This window comes from Lissotriton vulgaris, chromosome 6 (assembly GCF_964263255.1).
Source record: "Lissotriton vulgaris chromosome 6, aLisVul1.2, whole genome shotgun sequence".
Classification (NCBI taxonomy): domain Eukaryota; kingdom Metazoa; phylum Chordata; class Amphibia; order Caudata; family Salamandridae; genus Lissotriton; species Lissotriton vulgaris.
In genome coordinates, this window is record NC_141694.1 from 1,156,681,312 (window position 1) to 1,156,699,451 (window position 18,140).

General features: G+C 44.6%; 1 protein-coding gene across 1 annotated transcript in view; it reads right to left on the reverse strand.

The window, feature by feature from the left end:
* The window catches only part of LOC147708561 (chitin synthase chs-2-like), a 709,679-nt gene that overhangs the window by 518,519 nt on the left and 173,020 nt on the right, over positions 1-18,140 (reverse strand). The window contains exon 4 of the mRNA XM_086925750.1: positions 11,064-12,133. Within this exon, the coding sequence (XP_086781876.1) occupies positions 11,064-12,133 (1,070 nt within the window). The remainder of the gene's footprint in view (positions 1-11,063; positions 12,134-18,140) is intronic.

Genomic DNA, 18,140 nt, shown 5'->3' on the forward strand with positions numbered 1-18,140 from the left:
TATTGCTTTATGCAATTCTAATGTCTGTGGATAGAGTTACCCTGTGCCCACATATCTTGGTGACAATTTTACAATGCTGCTAGCACATGATGGAAATACTGTAAATGTGTTTTTCTCTGACACAGCTGAAGTCATGCTAATAAAATGACTCAACAGGATTCCACGCTCAATCAAATATCTTGCTGTACAACCAGCATAATTTACCTTCACTAGTGGCACACATAGTTTCTCCAGCTAGATGCACATTACACCCTCCAACCTTTGCAGTTGAGACTAGTTGCCCATGCACTTGTGGTTTCTCATGTTGATTTTGGAACCTCAAGTATTTGCTTGAGCCATAAAACTGCATTTTACTTGTCAACAAGGCGGTTTTTTGGTACCAAAAATGTCACTACATCATTCATGTACTAAGAAACCTGTGTTTGCTCCCATTGATAGTGAGGATTAAGTTATAAGTTCCTTGCATTATTTTCAAAATAACCAGAATACTTGCTCAACTCAGTGAGCGTATCTGGTGGTCAGTGCCTTCTTAGGAACAAGACAGAAATAAACAAATTCTTACATCATTGGGCTGCTAGCCAGTCTTTCTCAGGAGCTGCCTCAAACCTTCGGATTTCACTGCCAGAAGACATCAAATATACTGAGCATACTTTGTTTAATTCCAGAAAAAGATCAAAATGCACTAGTTTCTGCTCATCTGAATGCTTAAGTCTCATTCCGTTACAACATATTGATGACTGAACAATCACTTTCTTTTCCTGCTCACTTATGTTTCTTGAGCCTATACTGCACATATGATTTGATCCATGTGATTTAACTAAATATCTAAAAGGCTTCTGAATGAACTATGTCACCTTCCTTTACTGAAATTAATCTCCCCCCTCTCATTTCATCTACAATTCTGTCATTTATGCCCCCTTTGTCTGTTCAGCATCTCTGTTGTCAGTGCCTCTCATTTGTGCCTCTCCCTTTCTATTGTCATCCCTCTATAACACTTCTTGCTCATTCTTAGACTTTTGTGATTCTACAGATTCTGTTTCTTCCTCCTGGTGCTCACCCTTCTTTTCTTGTCTCATTGTTTCAAGCTCTCTCTATTGTGTTTGCTTTAACAGGTATATGCTCCTCACGTTCTTCAGTGAAAATGTTATATGATTATTTGTCCCAGAGGTCACTCATTGTTCTAGTCCTTATTATAGCACCTTGTTTAGTTTAAGAGAGATCTTCTATCTCATCTGTTTGGATATCTGTAAAACGTGCTGACTCCACACTTGTTATGCTGTGCTATATTAGATTGTAAAGAAGATAAATTAAAAGCCACCTAATTAAAAAGAATCCTATTTCCACATCTTGCATGTTTATATAGTGTCATACGGTTCCTACAAATTGAGTAGGACAGATTCTCTAGACAACATAACCATCAGAATATGGGGACTGAATCCACCCATATCATCCGAGTATCTTGGAGCAATTCTTAGTTGGCTCACAGTGCCCCATCTGAACCCCAAACCTTCCAGGGTATCAGATGGTGTCTGCAACCTCAGAAAATGACCACTCTAATTCCCCAAGGAAATTGTGGAAGCAGATCAACCCTTTTGTTGTTTACTTTCACATGTCCAAGGTAAACACAAGAAAGATACAAATTGACTTTTCAAACATTTATTGTATACTCGTATAGAAAGCGTTAGCTGCAATTATTAGGAGGATGAAACAAAGCATTGTAACCAGCATTACAGAATGGTGACAAAGATAAACAGTTAAACCATTATAACATTACTGTGTGATTATGTTTTGATTAGGGGGAACACCAGAGGCATACCTGTTACCTCACCATCGGGCAGAGCCGTGAGGGGAACGGCGGCAGTGCGAGACGCCGGGAGGCAGACCGGACGGACCGGACCACACTCCCCAGCAGCCTCTGGGGCGGCAGCGCGCCCGTGACATGCCAGGAGCGCCCGGAGGCGCCAGTAAAAGGCTGACCCCCCGGGAGCCCAGGGGGGAACACCAGAGGCATAACTGTTACCTCGCCATCAGGCAGAGCCGTGAGGGGAACGGCGGCAGTGCGAGACGCCGGGAGGCAGACCGGACGGACCGGACCACACTCCCCAGCAGCCTCTGGGGCAGCAGCGCGCCCGTGACGCGCCAGGAGCGCCAGGAGGTGCCAGTAAAAGGCTGACCCGCCGGGAGCCCAGGGGGGAACACCAGAGGCATACCTGTTACCTCGCCATCGGGCAGAGCCGTGAGGGGAACGGCGGCAGTGCGAGACGCCGGGAGGCAGACCGGACGGACCAGTCCACACTCCCCAGCAGCTTCTGGTGCGGCAGCGCGCCCGTGACGCGCCAGGAGCGCCTGGAGGTGCCAGTAAAAGGCTGACCCCCCGGGAGCCCAGGGGGGAACACCAGAGGCATACCTGTTACCTCGCCATCGGGCAGAGCCGTGAGGGGAACGGCAGCAGTGCGAGACGCCGGGAGGCAGACCGGACGGACCGGACCGCACTCCCCAGCAGCCTCTGGGGTGGCAGCGCGCCCATGACGCGCCAGGAGCGCCCGTAGGCGCCAGTAAAAGGCTGACACCCCTCTCGCCCCGCGAGTCGCGCGCGGGAGCGCGCGGGAGCGACCGGGAGAAGCCCGGGACAAGGGCGGGGCTGTCTGTGGCCGTCAAGAGCCAGAAGAGGCCGGGCAGGGCCACCCCCCTTTGGTTCGACCTGTGAGTACTTGTAGGTGAATATTTGTGGATGTAACTTTGTTCCTTTTTAAAACCAATTATTTGAGACCCCTGATCAACCGCAAAATGTCTGTCCAAACTACTTTACCGGATAACTATTTGCTGAAAGTAGTTTCCAGAATCAATAGTGACAGAAGGAAATCTCTGGGGAAAAGTACTGTACCAGACCTCCCACTGATTCCATCTGCGGATCTTCATAATGCAGATATCATCGCCAATGAGACAGGCACAGCAGTGGAGTATGATAATATCGGTGTCAATGTTGATGTAACTACATCCCCAGACAATTTGATAAGGGTGGAAGATGACCCATGTGAGAACTCCGAGGGTACACCTCAGCAGTCCGTTAGGGCTACTAAATTTATGCGAGCCTGTAGGAAAATGGCACCTAAGCGAGGAAATCACTCTATCAGAAAGAACAAAAAAGACGCCATACACAAGGAGAGCGCCGAGGAAATAGGGTCATTAGCAAATGACAATTTTGTTTCCATTAAGCCTGACCAAATTGACCTGTTACTGAGTACTATCTATAGCAAATTTAATATGGTTGTAGAGCCCTTGTTAATCAAAATTGATGATCTGCGGGCAGAAGTAGGAAGACTAAGGGCCGTGGTGGGCCAGCATGCCGATAAATTGGAAAAATCTATATTAGATATTAAAATACCAGCGTGCTCAACCTCCGTCTCCACAAAGGATAGGGTGCAGTCACAATCACGACCCATAAATAGTGCTCCCCCCACTAATACTAGGAAACAACTACCTAAAGAGCTACCTGTACCAACACTTACAATGGCTCAGGAGGCAGGCCGACCTTCAAAGCAAATAATTGCTGGGTCAACAAGCACAATGTCGGGTACTTTACAGAATGATGCTAGACCTATATCAGCTTCAAATAGTGCTAAGACAGCTCCGGTACCAGCAGTCTTAGCTTTGCCTGATGCCACAGGGGGAACTAATGGGGTACCCATACGGATATGCAGGCGTCCAGTAGACCTTCCACCTGAATGTGTACCCTACGTTGTGGTCTTAACTAATGTCCCGATCTTAACCCAGGTCCCTACTACTCAGGAGTCAGCGGAATCTTTGAAGAATAAAACAATTTCCTGGTTAAACCGCCACTGTGGTTATCCAGTTGGCTACTCTGATCAAATTATCTCTATCAGAAGAGTCAATTGGATCGGTAACACCAGAAAGACATGTGGGGGTGACTGTGTGATCATTAATTTTAAGCACCCGCAACATGTTGCAACTGTTTTGCTTAGAGCAGCCTCAATCACGCAGGCAGAGACAGATGTAGTTGCCAGACCACTGGGCTATTTTTATAACCATCTTAGCAGGCTGCCTTCTGTTAATTGTGGGGAGGGGGTAACAAGCAACTTTACTTACCCATCTTTTGTAAATAGACCTGTGCTGCCTAACTTCTGTCCTGGTTTTCAGGATGGTACATTTACCCCGCCGATGCATACGGTGAACTCTGCGACAGGCGGGAATAAATTCATAACATATACCCCCAACCCATTTACAACCTATGGTAGCACCCCTTTGCCTGTTAGTGGGATGGTCTATCAAGTCCCAATTCAGAACAGGTACCAGTCATTGAGCTTTCTGGATCAAAATGATTGACATGAGATTGACCTTTCCCGGGGGGATGCAAATAGTAATAATTATGGAGAAGTAATTATGTCTGTAAATGAATTGGACGATAATGTGATTGTAGATTGTATGCTGATAGGGGGAGAATTTTCAAATCCAATGTATAACATAGAGCTTTTTAACATAGAGAATAACATGCCCATACTTGATGATGAACCGCCTATTGTCAGCCATGAGAGTGATAGGGTAACTTGTCATATCACCAGCTGGAATATTGCAGGCCTAGTGGCCAAGGAGGATATGCTAGGATGGAAAGATTTCGTGAACTTATTTGACATCCTTTGCCTTCAGGAAACTTGGTGTAAAAACTTTAATGGCATTGACGGCTTTGTATCCTATGAACTTCCTGCCTTGGCCTCAACCCATGGCAGAGCTAAAGGCGGGTTGTTGGTGTTGATTTCAGTCAAGTTACCTATCTCGGTGAAAAAGTATGTAAAAGTGGGGGCTCATTCACAAATTCTATGGCTAGCACAAGAAGCGGGTAGAAATATACGTTTGATTAATTTCTACAATAATATATTTGATGGCACTAGACATGTTGCAATTAATGAATTAGATAGGGCATTGAATAATTGTGTTAAAAATTTTAATGGTGTTTTTGAATTTATTTTTGTGGGGGATTTTAACGTCTCAGTATGCCCATTATCATCTCAGAAGTTATGCGGTGTCTATAATCGTTTGGGGGATGCTGATGTTCATTTTCCCCATCACTCCTACGGAGAGACCCTGAATAACTTTCTGATAGACTATGATATGGAAATTATGGAAAATGTTAAAAACGATGAGGGTGAAAATATACCGACTTTTAAAGGAAGGGGCGCTAATACTATTATTGATTTTATATGCATGTCTTCAACCCTTATTCCGTTATGTTCAGTGCCCAAGGTGGTTGATGTTATGTTAAGTGATCATAACTGTTTAACTACTGAAGTAATAATATGGAAAAATGTCTATATACGTGAACAGGGTAGTATTGTTAACATTGAACCCCATAGGCAGAATGGGTATAGGTTGAGGTGGAAGGGAGAAAAAGCGGATATAACATCTGAGTCCATCATCTCTAGTTGTCTGATGGAAATCACGGCAATTTTAGAACAGGATGAAACCTCGGCTGCCAGTATTGACCACTTTGATAGAATTAATTCAACCATCAATAAGAAGTTTACCAAAGAGGTTGGGCACAAGAATAGATATAAAAGGGGGTGGTTTGATCATGCTTGTTCTACTGCCCGGAGGGATCTTAAAGAGGCTTTAGCAGTTAAACCAAGAGATAAGAGTCTGGTGATCCAACTTAGGCAGGATTATAATTTGATCCTTAAACGTAGAAAAGCTGAATTACAGCAGGAAGCGTGGGACAACCTCAGTCAAGCAGCAGAATTGAAGAATTGTACTTTGTTTTGGTCCACGGTGAATAGTCCATTCCTAAAAGACGAAAAGGTACCAGAACTCACATCAAATGTGAGTATGGAATCTTGGATCCAACATTTCTCCATTATCTTTGACTCGAGTGATAGACCTGTCTCCAATGGAGAAGGCCGGCCCATCATAGCCTTAAATATCACCATAGAAGAGGTTATGGTTAGCATAAGAGCCAGTAAGGGAGGGAAGGCCCAGGGACCCGATGGAGTGCCCATAGACGTGTATAAGACCGCACCGGAGATTTGGGGCCCATTGTTGGCTAAAATCTTCAATGCAGCTATTTGCTGTAAAATACCGTCTACTTGGGAGGAATCAATAATTGTCCCTATTTACAAGAAAGGTGACCGGGGCGATGCCAAAAACTATCGACCAATATCCTTACTGGACTCATCTGTCAAAATTATGAGTCGGGTCCTTTTAGTAAGACTAGAGGAATGGGCAGAAACTAATGAGATTTTAACTAACTGCCAGTTTGGATTCAGAAAAGGACGTGGCACCATTGAGCAGTGTCTGAATCTAGAGCTTTTGGTAGGGAAATATACCCAGGCCAAAAAAGGGTCGCTTTATTTATGTTTTGCTGACCTAAGCAGCGCTTTCGATATGGTAGACCACGCTATATTATGGGCCAAACTGTTAGAAATGGGGGCTCCTGAAGGTATAATCTATTTCCTGGCCCGCCTGTACGAAAAGCTTAGCACCAGTGTTCGATATGGACCTAATGGGGAGTGTACGACCAAGTTCAGGATCGGGAGGGGAATTAGACAGGGGTGTGTTTTAGCACCCCTGCTTTTTACCCTCTTCATAAATGAGGTAGATTCTGTCCTGCAGACAGTCACGGCGGATGCCCCTAGAGTTAACAATCTTAACATACCAGTGTTACTCTATGCGGATGACGCCGTGCTACTGTCCAGGACTCCCCTGGTTCTTCAACGTCTGATGGACTGCTTTGTGCAGTTCATCAAAAACAGGAAACTGGTGATCAATAAATCAAAAACATACGTGATGGAGTGTGGGCCTGGACGAGTTAAAATGAAAGGTAAATCCCATTATTTTATTGATGGTGAACCGGTCCAAAAAGTTGAAAATTTCTGCTACTTGGGAATTACTTTTTCAAATAATGGTAGCTGGGATACTGAACATAAAGCAGTTAAAACAAAGATGATTAGGAGTGCTAATGGGGTCTTTGTATTTGCCAAGAAGCTGGGGAGTAGACGTATTAAAGACATGTTAAAAATCTATCAATCTAGATGTCTCTCTGCAGCCCTTTATGGGGCTGGTGTATGGGGTGTGTCACCAGCGGGGAGCCTTCAGGTGGAGGAGAATCATTTCCTGAAAAGGCTCCTGTGTTTACCCAAATCTACCTCCAACACCTTGGTTCATAAGGAAACAGGGATTCAAACCCTAAATGATATGATCATGTTAAGACCCTTATTATTGTGGCGCTCTATTTGGCTGAGCGATGGCACCTCATTGAACAGAGCTATTATTGAGGATTGCCTTTCTTTAGACCAGCATTTAAAGATCCCTTGGATTAAATACAATATTGATTGCTCCCAAAAGATTTTTGGGCTTAATGTGATCAATGATCCATACAGTGCCTCGGATATCTCTAAATTAAATATGAAAATAAATTTTTCGAATCATTGCATCGAAAGGCATTTTCTGGAGGTTTCTAAACTATCTACATGTATACTGTACAATAGCATGAATGATTTTACTGGATTTCATCCGTATTTGTCACAGGTAACCAGAGTTTCGCACCAGTTTGTACTAACTAGAATGAGGATGGGAATAGTACATTATCTTGTTGCGTGCCCTAATATTAAAATGCGCCCTAATGGACCATGTGCATGTGATAATAAAACGGAACAGAGCACTAAGCACTTTCTTTTAACATGCAAATTGTATAGTGAACTACGGAAACTCTTCCTAAAGCCGTTGTTGAAAAGATTTGGAGTGAGAACAATCACAGACTCTATGAAACTGCTTTTTACTTTGCATCATCCGGACATTTGCTTTTTTACTGCTACATTTTTGCTTAAAGCAATTAGCGCCAGGAAAAGTATGTGTTTTTAATCTTTTTAAATATTTATTCCATCCCCTTCTGGATAATATATGTATTATGTGTTTTCTTTTAATGAAATATTTGTATCTGTAACTGTATGTGCTTTTATGGACATGTTTTTTAATGCTCCGAATAAAGCTTTATGAATTGAATTGATTTGATTTATAGTCCTATCTAATACTACCTACTCAATCAACAACATATTGGGAGTATCCTCTGCCAGATCGCTTGGGACACCCTAAATCCCATAGCTGTGTATGATGTATCAGGAAGCCGATCTGTTGTAGAGCAGACTATAGTACTTTGCAGGATGATGGTTAGGGTCAGCAGGGCTGCATCTCGATCACAATGCACAGCGATCCAGGATAATCCCTACAGAAGAGCTCATCTGCCGAATTTGCTCAGGGGCAGTTGATATCATAAACATACTGTTCTAATCACACTGTGTCAAAGGTGCAGAACTGATTCAATGGTTAGTCTGGAGTCTTAGAGCTGTCTCCAAAAGGACAACCAAATGGAATGGAAGCAGTTTTATAGAGCGCATGGTTACCCGGAGGCATCCCAGCGCTATAGAACCAAAGATACTGATGAGAAAGAGCTAAGTTAGGGGCCCTGTGGGAAGAGGAAGGTTTTGAGAAGCTTCCGATACCGCAGATAGCAGGGTTTTAGCTCGCATCTTCAACGGTAATGAATTCCACAGAGTCGCTGCATTAACGGAGAATCGACGGCCTCCTGTTCGCGACCTCTTCACTCTGGGAATTTTGGCCAAACTTTCACCATCCGAGCGGAGGGTCCTGTTAGCCTTATAGGGGGCACTAAGCTTTTCAAAATAGGAGGACCCTTATCCTGCAGAGATTTATGGACAATACACAGAGATTTAAACTTTATCCTCTCCCGGATTGGCAGCCAATGGAGAGATCTAAGGGCCGGTCAAGCAGAGGACCTTGCCGATGTACTTGTGAGCAGCCTAGCTGTGGAATTTTGAATCTGTTGAAGTTTGTTGATTGTAGCTTCCGGGGTGCCCAGGTAAAGGGCTTTACTGTAATCCAGCCTTGACAGGATCAGCCCTTGAATTAGAAGCTTCCTTGAGTGAAAAGGAAGAAGTGGAAGGACCTTCCTGGCTGAACGAAGTAGGCCAAAGCAGATGCCAGCCATATTTTTGGCTTTAGTTCTAAATGAGAGGTCCTGTTCAAGCCAAACCCCTAAACTCTTGATTTCATTTCTTGGGAGGGGGAGAGCCCCCATACAGGCAGGCCAAATGGAGTTGGATAGCGATGTCAGCTTGTGCCCTAAGAGCATAAGCTCGGTTTTGGAGCCATTTAGTTTGAGTGAGGACTTGCTCATCCAGGCGTAAATTTTGGACAGACAGGAATGAAGGTTTCCAGAGCACTGGTCCAGTTGAGTAAGCGAGACGACGAGTTGAGTGTCGTCCGCATAGCTGACTATTTTAATCCCAAATGGAGCAACCACGTCTTCCAGTGGGGACATGTACACGTTGAACAAAGTAGGGCTCAACGAGGAGCCCTGCGGTACCCCACACTGGAGAGGGATTAAGTTGGACCGTGCATTACCTTCCCATACCTGAAAAGTCCGATTGTTTAGGAAGGATGTTAACCAAGCCAGGGCAGTGCCTGAGATTCCAATATCGAACAGGTGCTGAATTAAGACACGGTGGTTCACCGTGTCGAAAGCTGCACTTAGCCAGGAGGATCACTACTGCTGATCCTCCTGAATCCAAGATGCACCTCGCCTCCTCAATGACTGATATAAGGGCCGTATCTGTTCCCTGGCCAGGATGAAAGCCTGTTTGAGAGCTACGTAGTAGCTCATTGGAATCCAGAAAGGAGGAAAGTTGTTGGTTGACCATTTTCTCTGCAATCTTGCTGAGTCCCGGCAAATGCAAAGGCATTGAATACAATGTTCCTTAGCATTGGACAGAGTGTACCAACAACATGATAATATGCTTACTAAGAAATGTACTGCATGCAGAATCATTTCTAACTACAATCTTATGAACATGCAAAGCATGCAAAAAGTCACCATTAGAAAAAACATGTCAAGTAAAAACGTCTAGATAAAATGGAGATGCTAGCACAGGCCCTGCTGAACCCTACAACAAAAAAACAAACCGGATATCCGAGAATGTGGCAGAGGAATTTCCTGTACTGCACCCATGGCTGGGTTGTCTGTTACTTAAATGAAGCCAAAAGACCATGCTAACACCTCGGAGTTGGCAGGAAAAGGCTTTTGTGCCACCAGAAATTCCATACCATGTTTACTTAATCATATTTATTGACAATAGCAACGATTGAATATACAACAGATATTTAACCTTACCAATAACACAGCCAATGTTGGAAGAGTGTTTATTAAAGGAGCCCTATTCGAAGATGGTCGCTCACGTGCATGCGTGCACAAGCATGAATTGTGGTAGGAGGTATCAGGGAAGAGGTGAGGGAAGCAAAAGGAATGCGGGCAGAAGACAAGCACACACAATTTTAAATCAGAGTGACATAGGTAGCGAAAAGAGGTCACATTGATAAAGTGGACAAGAGGAAGGAAGCAAAGAAATAATTAATCTCTGATCTAATCAGATCACTGGGACCGAAATGCATCTGGGCTGGGAGGAAAGCCATCAAATCAAGATCAAGAAACTAAGATAGACAACAAAGCCATCCAACCTTGAGCAGGGGGCTGCTGACCCAAAGTCCAATCTCAGTGTATGTTGTATGTGAAGAACAATATGTCTGCCAACAGACAGCTAATCCTACCCGTAACCAAGAACTAAAAAGGATAATGTTAGACATGGGAGAGACTAACTTAAAATCAACCACTGAAAATAACGAGGGCCAATTATTAAATAGATGAATGCATTTGTTCATGGCTGACATTACTTCGTGTGCTGTCAGCATAATAGAATGATTCAAAAACAAAAAACCTAAGGTTGAGAAGTCTACTAAGCCTCAAATTTAGAAGGTCCCTTTTTGTCAGGCACTGCTACTCTCTGCATTTTATCATCATATCATTAGTAATCATAAAGTGAGTGGAACTGACGAAAATATACTTTTTGTTATTGTTAATTTCTCTTATTCCGCATAGTTTTTAGTTTGTGTTTGAATGTGATTGGAAAATAAGAAAGGTGACATGCACTTTTGTACTTCTAATAGAACACGCTTTCATTTTTACAATCATTTTGTAGACTTACCAAGTGTCTTCTCCAGGGTCCGTCCATTCAAAGTGTTGCACTTTTATATTTAAGAGCATGGATTGATCGATGAAAGCTGCTTCATAGAGACGTCTGACAAACAGTGTGGTTGTCCTTTCGATCCTCTGGAGTTTCAAGCTCCAGATATTGAATGTGGAAAGCACCAATCCTACCCACCAGCATAATCCGGAAACAGCAAGCAAGGCAAATCCTGAAACGTACTGGTCTCCTACAACTGTAGTATTGCAGATGTTGTGGCTGATTTCTAAAAGAAGCTGCTGAGCTTTGGAAGAGTCCTTATCTGGCCACACATTGAGATGACGGCAAAAAATTGGCAGACTGAAAGTCTCAATATCACCAGATCTCTTCTCAGCATCTTTGTATTGGAACGCAAAAAAAGCCATAAATGTCAACATCACGGTCAGGGTATTGCATACCATAGGGAAGGCAAACCCACATTTGAAGGCATGCATTTTACATGCTACCACACCAAACCAGTGACAGAAGGCTGAAGACACTGCTTGGATTGCAAAAAGGCTCATGGCCAAGTTCACCTCATCCCATGATGCACTTGTTAATGTCGACCAATGTTCACCCATGATGGGCATGCTGCTTCCAACTACTGCCCCAGTGACAAGGATCCGGACCACACTGCTGCACATGTATACTGCATTTCTTGACTCACCCAGATTTTTCTTGAGGAACTGCAAGTGCCCATTCTGACTAAAAGTTGTGTAGTTTTCCCACCAGTTGATGGATACAAAGCATACCGCAACAGCAGCAATGAAAATGTATATATTGATCTGAGAATTGCCTATTCTGCTCCCCAAAAAAGCAATGTAATGTCCTACCCCAAACAGTACAAAACCCAGAGGGGTGAAAAGGACAGAGAGAACAGGAAGTACCATTCTCCAATCAGGCTTCCTAATGTGTTGCACCATTTGCAGAAACGAAGGAATGAAGCAGGCACTGTTGAGGATCATTATGTTGCTTAGTATGTTGAAATGAGGCATGGCCACAATAGTGAGAACAGCAGTGCCAAGTGCAACGATGGCTTCTAATAGGCAAACCTAAAACAAAAAAGGGGTAGGAAGGGGTTAGAAATCCAACATAAGAACAAACCAATGCACTACAAAATATTACATCAGAAAACTACACACTATAGATGTCCTATAATTTAAGGAGTCTCACATTTTGGGGGTGATTCACAGTACGCCCCAGGACTGTGCATGAATTTATATGAATCATTTTTTTTCATGCATACTGCTTCATATCTGCATGAATTGTTGCCAGCAGACAACACCTCAAGGACCTCCATTATCTCATTTGCCACAAATGTGCCCTCTTCAACCTCCTCACACACACCCATAAAGCATTACCCAATCAAGGCCCAGCACACCTCAACAGCTGCATACAGTTCCAATTACTGATCAGATGCCTCCACGTGACCAGCCTCCTCCTCACCCATGTGCTGTGCATCCGCCGAGCCAGAACTTATAGCATACTTTTTTCTACATGGCCCCCAAAGCTTGGAACGATCTACCCTTCCACGTCAGATCCACCAGTTTGTTCTTAGATGTCTGCAAGAAACTGAAACTTAAAACCCAGCTCTCTCAATAGGCTTCAGTCAGGGCTGCACTACTCTTCTTAGGTGCCAGGACACCCTTCTGGGTTATTGGACTGCAACACAAATAAATATAACAGAACAGTAGCAAGTACCTAAGAGGAAGATTAAACAAGCATTCCACTGGTGTAAGTAATACAGGAATGCACCTTAACACATTCAACATTATTTTTCTTTTTGCAAGTAGAACATCCCTAAAATGTAAAGATAATCGTCCAGAGGCTGAATTTTAGAATTTGTGTCTAGAAAACCTGGACTCAAATCCCAACATCACTACTTGACCAAATTGTGTAATACTAAATACATCTGGTTACTACACTGTGGCTCTTTTTCATTGACTGAAACTTTTTAATGTACACTGAAAAATCTCATTCAGAATGTATTTAATAGACCTCAGGTTTGGAAGTTACTGGCACAGCGGCAATGTGACATCCTGCTTGTCATTTCGAAGCAGTATGTTTACCTGCACATGAGATTTGTGTCATCAGTCCCTGAGGGGTGTTCTACATTTTGTCTGTCATTCACCAACAGATAATTAGACAATAACATTTCAGTCTCTACCATACTTATGATTAGGCAATGACACAAGTAAAGGTTGGTGGCAAAGTGGGTTACAGGCTTTTGTGCTTTCACCCAAGAGGTGTCTGTATTCAATCTCACACTCTGTCAATCTATGTATTCTGTCATCCCTGGTCCTTGATTAACCTTGATTGCGTTCAGTGTGTATGATTTACGCTTGGGTACTTGTGAGATTGGGTTCAAGTAGCTGGGGTCTCTCATTTGTATGGAGCTCATAAAGTTGTAGGGTGTTCAACTCAGTAGTAGTTTAGAGATAGCCAGGGCAACTTTATCCTGATCTAACTTCTGTACCTTTACTTTGATTCTTCCCAATAAAACCATTGTAAAGCCAAGTGCATATGCCTCATTTAAAATCACATCCACTTAAATTTGGCAGGAAGGATTTTTTTGTGTTCACCGTTCCTTGGGCAAGTAAGTTCCAGCTGTCTACTCAATGGACAACGAGAAACATCTACTGAATAAAAAGCATGACAAAACACATGTAGATAAAGAGAATGGGTTGGCGACCCACCTCCAAATCCTGTATGCTTCTCTGCCAAGATATAAGGATGCATTAATAACATGCATTTTGCCAAACAGGCATCAACCTAACTATTATAGAAAAATCTATACGATATCAACTATGACAAAAAAGGACACGGGAGGCAAGATGGCCGATGTAACATTGTAGAGGGGAGTCGCACTATACTCCCTCTCCGGACCTGGGATATGCAGAAGGCAGTATGAGGCAGCATGTGGCTGATTTACCGGCTGTTTAAGAAGCGACAAGGGCCAAATACAAATACAAACATCAGCACCAGGTTTCAGGTGCAATTCCGGCACGGAGTTCTAACTGCACTAAGGATTTTGAAGAATTTGGTGTTCGTTCTAGACAGCAGTAAGGCTCCGGAAAGAATCGCACAATGAGGGAGACTGGAAAAGGACAAGGACAAGGAAAAACCACAGCCTACACCTACCAGCGCGGGCAAGGTACAGACCCAGAGGGATGCGCTCGGCACTGGAACCATTCCAAAGATGTTGCCCCCAGCTAAACGCTTGACGCCAGCCGTAAGCACGGCTTCCAGAGCACAGCAACAGAAAATGGAGAAAGAAAAAAAGGTGCCCCAGACCGCAGCAGCCCATAGCGAGTCGACTCAGGACTCGCACGGGGGAAGCAAAGACAGCTGTGCGATCGTTCGAAACGCTCAAGCGCTGGGGAAGAAAAACGGCAAAGACAGTAAAGACTCTGCCCTCAGGCAGCCTACCTTGACGGAGCCCTTCAGTGCTAAAGGGTTAGCAACCACGGCAAACAGACCCCCGGTGAGCCACTCTCCTCAGCAGGATGCTATGCTGGAATCCGCCGCCCTCAAGGACGTAAGCATTGCGGTTGCTGAGCAACAGGAGGGAGCGGCTGCAGAACACACGCTTCCCACGGAAATGGCTGTAGTAGCTGTAAACGAGCAGGAGGGACTGGAATGCAGCCTGAAACAGACGGCGAGACAGACGGTGAGCGAAGGGGTCACTGGGGAGGCAGAGCATCGAAATAATGCCCAGATGCTGAATGCTCTCAGACAATTAGAGACTGAAATGGGCTTGGATAATGTGCAATCACAGTGTGCAAAACGGGGGAGTCTGGCAAGCCTGGAGGCACAAAAGGAGCACAGAGAGATAGAAGGAGACAGGTTCTTCTCAGTCAATGAAGGCTCAGATTCTACTCCTGTGAGTAGTGGCGAGGATAAGGACACCAGCGATATAAGCTCTGACCTGGAGGACAGCAGTGATTCTAAAGGGAAAAGTACACAGAAAAGGCGGAAAGCAGCGGCAAGACGAGGAGGGGGAGGATCCCCTGCTATTACTCATAAGAAGCTACCCTGGGACTATTCTGCCACTTCAAGTGTGTATAGGGAGAACACCCAAGGGGAAGGAGCAGTAGGGGGGAATGATAAAGGATCCCTACAGCACGCTACACTGGACCTGCTGTTTAAGACTTTAAAGCAGATGCAGGCAGAAGCCAGGGCTGAAAGTCGGAGAGCCAGGCATGATACCAAAAAAATTCAAGCAGCAATCAGAAAAGTAAATAAAAAGTATGAAGAGGTCGAGGAGAGAGTGGAAGTGGTGGAAGAAAGAACAGGCAGGCTCGAGGACGAGGTAACAGGCTGGCAAGCATTTAAAATGGAGCAGACGAAAGTGGTTGAAGATCTACAATGGAAAGTTGAGGATTTTGACAACCGCCAGAGGTGCAATAATGTGAGACTTCTTGGGCTAGACGAAGGTGTTGAGGGGCAGGATCCAAGAGCATACGTCATCAAACTGCTACAAGGGACCTTTCCGGAAGCTCAATGGCAATGGGAGCTGGAAGTCCAAAGGGCACACAGATTTCCATTAACAATTAAGAAAAGACGGGACGGTAATGCAGACATCTTGCCAAGAGCCATGTTAGTGTTCTTCGGTAATGTTTTGGCAAGACAGGAAATTATGGAGAAAGCCAGGCCAGATTCTAAGAAAACATTTGAAGGGGTAACGTTTTTCGCAAGGCCCGATTTTTGCCACATGACTGTGGAAAGAAGATGGCGGCTTAGGCAATTGATTACCTCTTTTCAGAGTCAAGGGGCTGAGGCATATCTAATGTTCCCGGCAAAACTAAAAGTTATCGTGGGAGGTCATATCAGGATGTTTTTCTCAGAAATAAAGGCTGGGGAGTACTTAGCAGAACTTACTGAGCAGCACAGGGGGAGGAACAACAATAAGTGATAGAGCCGAGACACTGATGGGAAGTAGGTAACCAGATAGAAAGCCAGGTTCAATAAAGGGAAGGAGAGGGAGGCGACACTATAGCACACAGCAGTCACACATAGGTCATGTGTGACCTATTTGCCTATGGAAGGGGGGGAGGGACCCTAAGGAGGGAGGGGCAGTAAGGGAGGGGGGTAAGGGGAGGGGAAAACACGAGGGTGTTGGTGATGGATGCACGGAACAAACAGTACAGAAACTCAAAATACACAGAGTGGAGGATGATTGGCTAGACATTCACACAGAAGGAAGTAGAAAGAGAGCTAAGGGGGTGACTAGTAGGGAAAACTCCAGTAAGCATATATGGCGGTAAGGATAGCTTCACTGAATATTTGCGGTCTTAATAACGGGGAAAAGAGGCAGAAGGTAGCCGCAATACTAAGATTGTGAAAACTGGATATAATATGCCTACAGGAAACGCATGTTATGGGAAAGGATAAGTTCATGCTAGATCAGATGGGGTTTGAGGTGCTTGCCTATACAGTACAAGAAACCAGAACTTAAGGGGTAGCAATACTAGCAAAAAAAGGTGCTGTTAAACTCAAAAGAAAGAAGGAAGATCAAGATGGGAGGTGGGCATTGTTGGAAGGGGAAACAGATGCTGGGAGATTTACGCTCGTTTCTTTGTATGGATCTAATGATGATGAACCTGAGATGCTGGAACATCTTGATCTAGAACTGTCACTATGGCCAGAGCCTGTAATATGCTGTGGGGATTTTAATATTAATGGTCTGGATGGACTGGGCACAAAGGTTGGCGCAGGGGGAGGATATGGTGGTCGGAAAAGAAAGACATACAAAGCATTACAGAACTTAATTCGACACAACGCTCTGGTGGATATGTGGGCTGAGAATAATCCAATAGGGACAGGGAGCACGTATTATTGAGCACCCCATAGGATGGTTGCCAGGCTGGATTATTTTTTCATTTCTAGCTCTTTGGCAGGCGGGGAACAAATAGAACGGCTACCAAGGAAAGTGTCGGACCATAATCCGCTGGTGCTAAGTATCCCATTGATTAACAGAGGGGAAAAGCAATTAGCACATGGACATTTGAGCGAGGGTTGTTGAAGGAGGAGAGATATGTCACTCGGATGCAGGAATGGATAACACAATTTTGGTACATCAACACGGGTACAGCCCCAGCGGATATTGTGTAGGATGCATTCAAGGCTAGAGTTAGGGGGGAGACCTTAAGTTATACACTACTAAGGAACAAAAAGGAAAAGATCAGGATGGAGGAGAGGGTGAGAAAGCTGGAGCTGCTTGAAGAAGATTTAGTACTGGCCATTAGTAGGCAAGATCCTATAGAGCAGATCTTGCTGGAAATAGAGCTAAATAAAGCAGAGGCGGGCGAAAGCCTAGCACGGAAAGCGGCAGGGAACTTTTTAGCAAAAAAAGAAAAGTGCTATGAATATAATGAAAGGGTGGAACATCTGCTGGCAATTCGGACTAGGCAAACCTTAGCAGCAGGGGAGATAAAAGAGATTAAAAACGACACAGGGAATATAGCAAACAAAGTGGAAGAGGTGCAGGAAGTCTTTAGGAGAATTTACGAAAACCTGTATGAGCAAGATCTAACTAATACAGAGGCAGGAATTACGGAATACTTATCGCACATACCACACACAATCAATCAATCAATCAAAAACATTTATATAGCGCACTACTCACCCGGAGGGTCTCAAGGCGCTTGGGGGAGGGGGGTCCGCTACTGCTCGAACAGCCAGGTCTTGAGCTGCTTCCTGAAGGCGAGGTGGTCTTGGGTCAGGGGGAGGTGGGTCGGGAGGGTGTTCCAGGTCTTGGCGGCCAGGTAGGAGAAGGACCTTCCTCCTGTGGTGGCTCTTCGGATGCGGGCGACGGCGGTGAGGGCGTGGCTGGTCGATCGAAGCTGGCGAGTGGGAGTGTAGAAGTTGAGGCGACTGTTGAGGTATCTTGGGCCTTGGTTGTGTAGGGCTTTGTGTGCGTGGGTGAGGAGACGGAAGGTGATTCTCTTGTTGACCGGGAGCCAGTGCAGGTCTCTCAGGTGTTTGGAGATGTGGCTGTGTCGGGGGATGTCAAGGATGAGTCTTGCTGAGGCGTTCTGGATCCGCTGGAGTATCTTC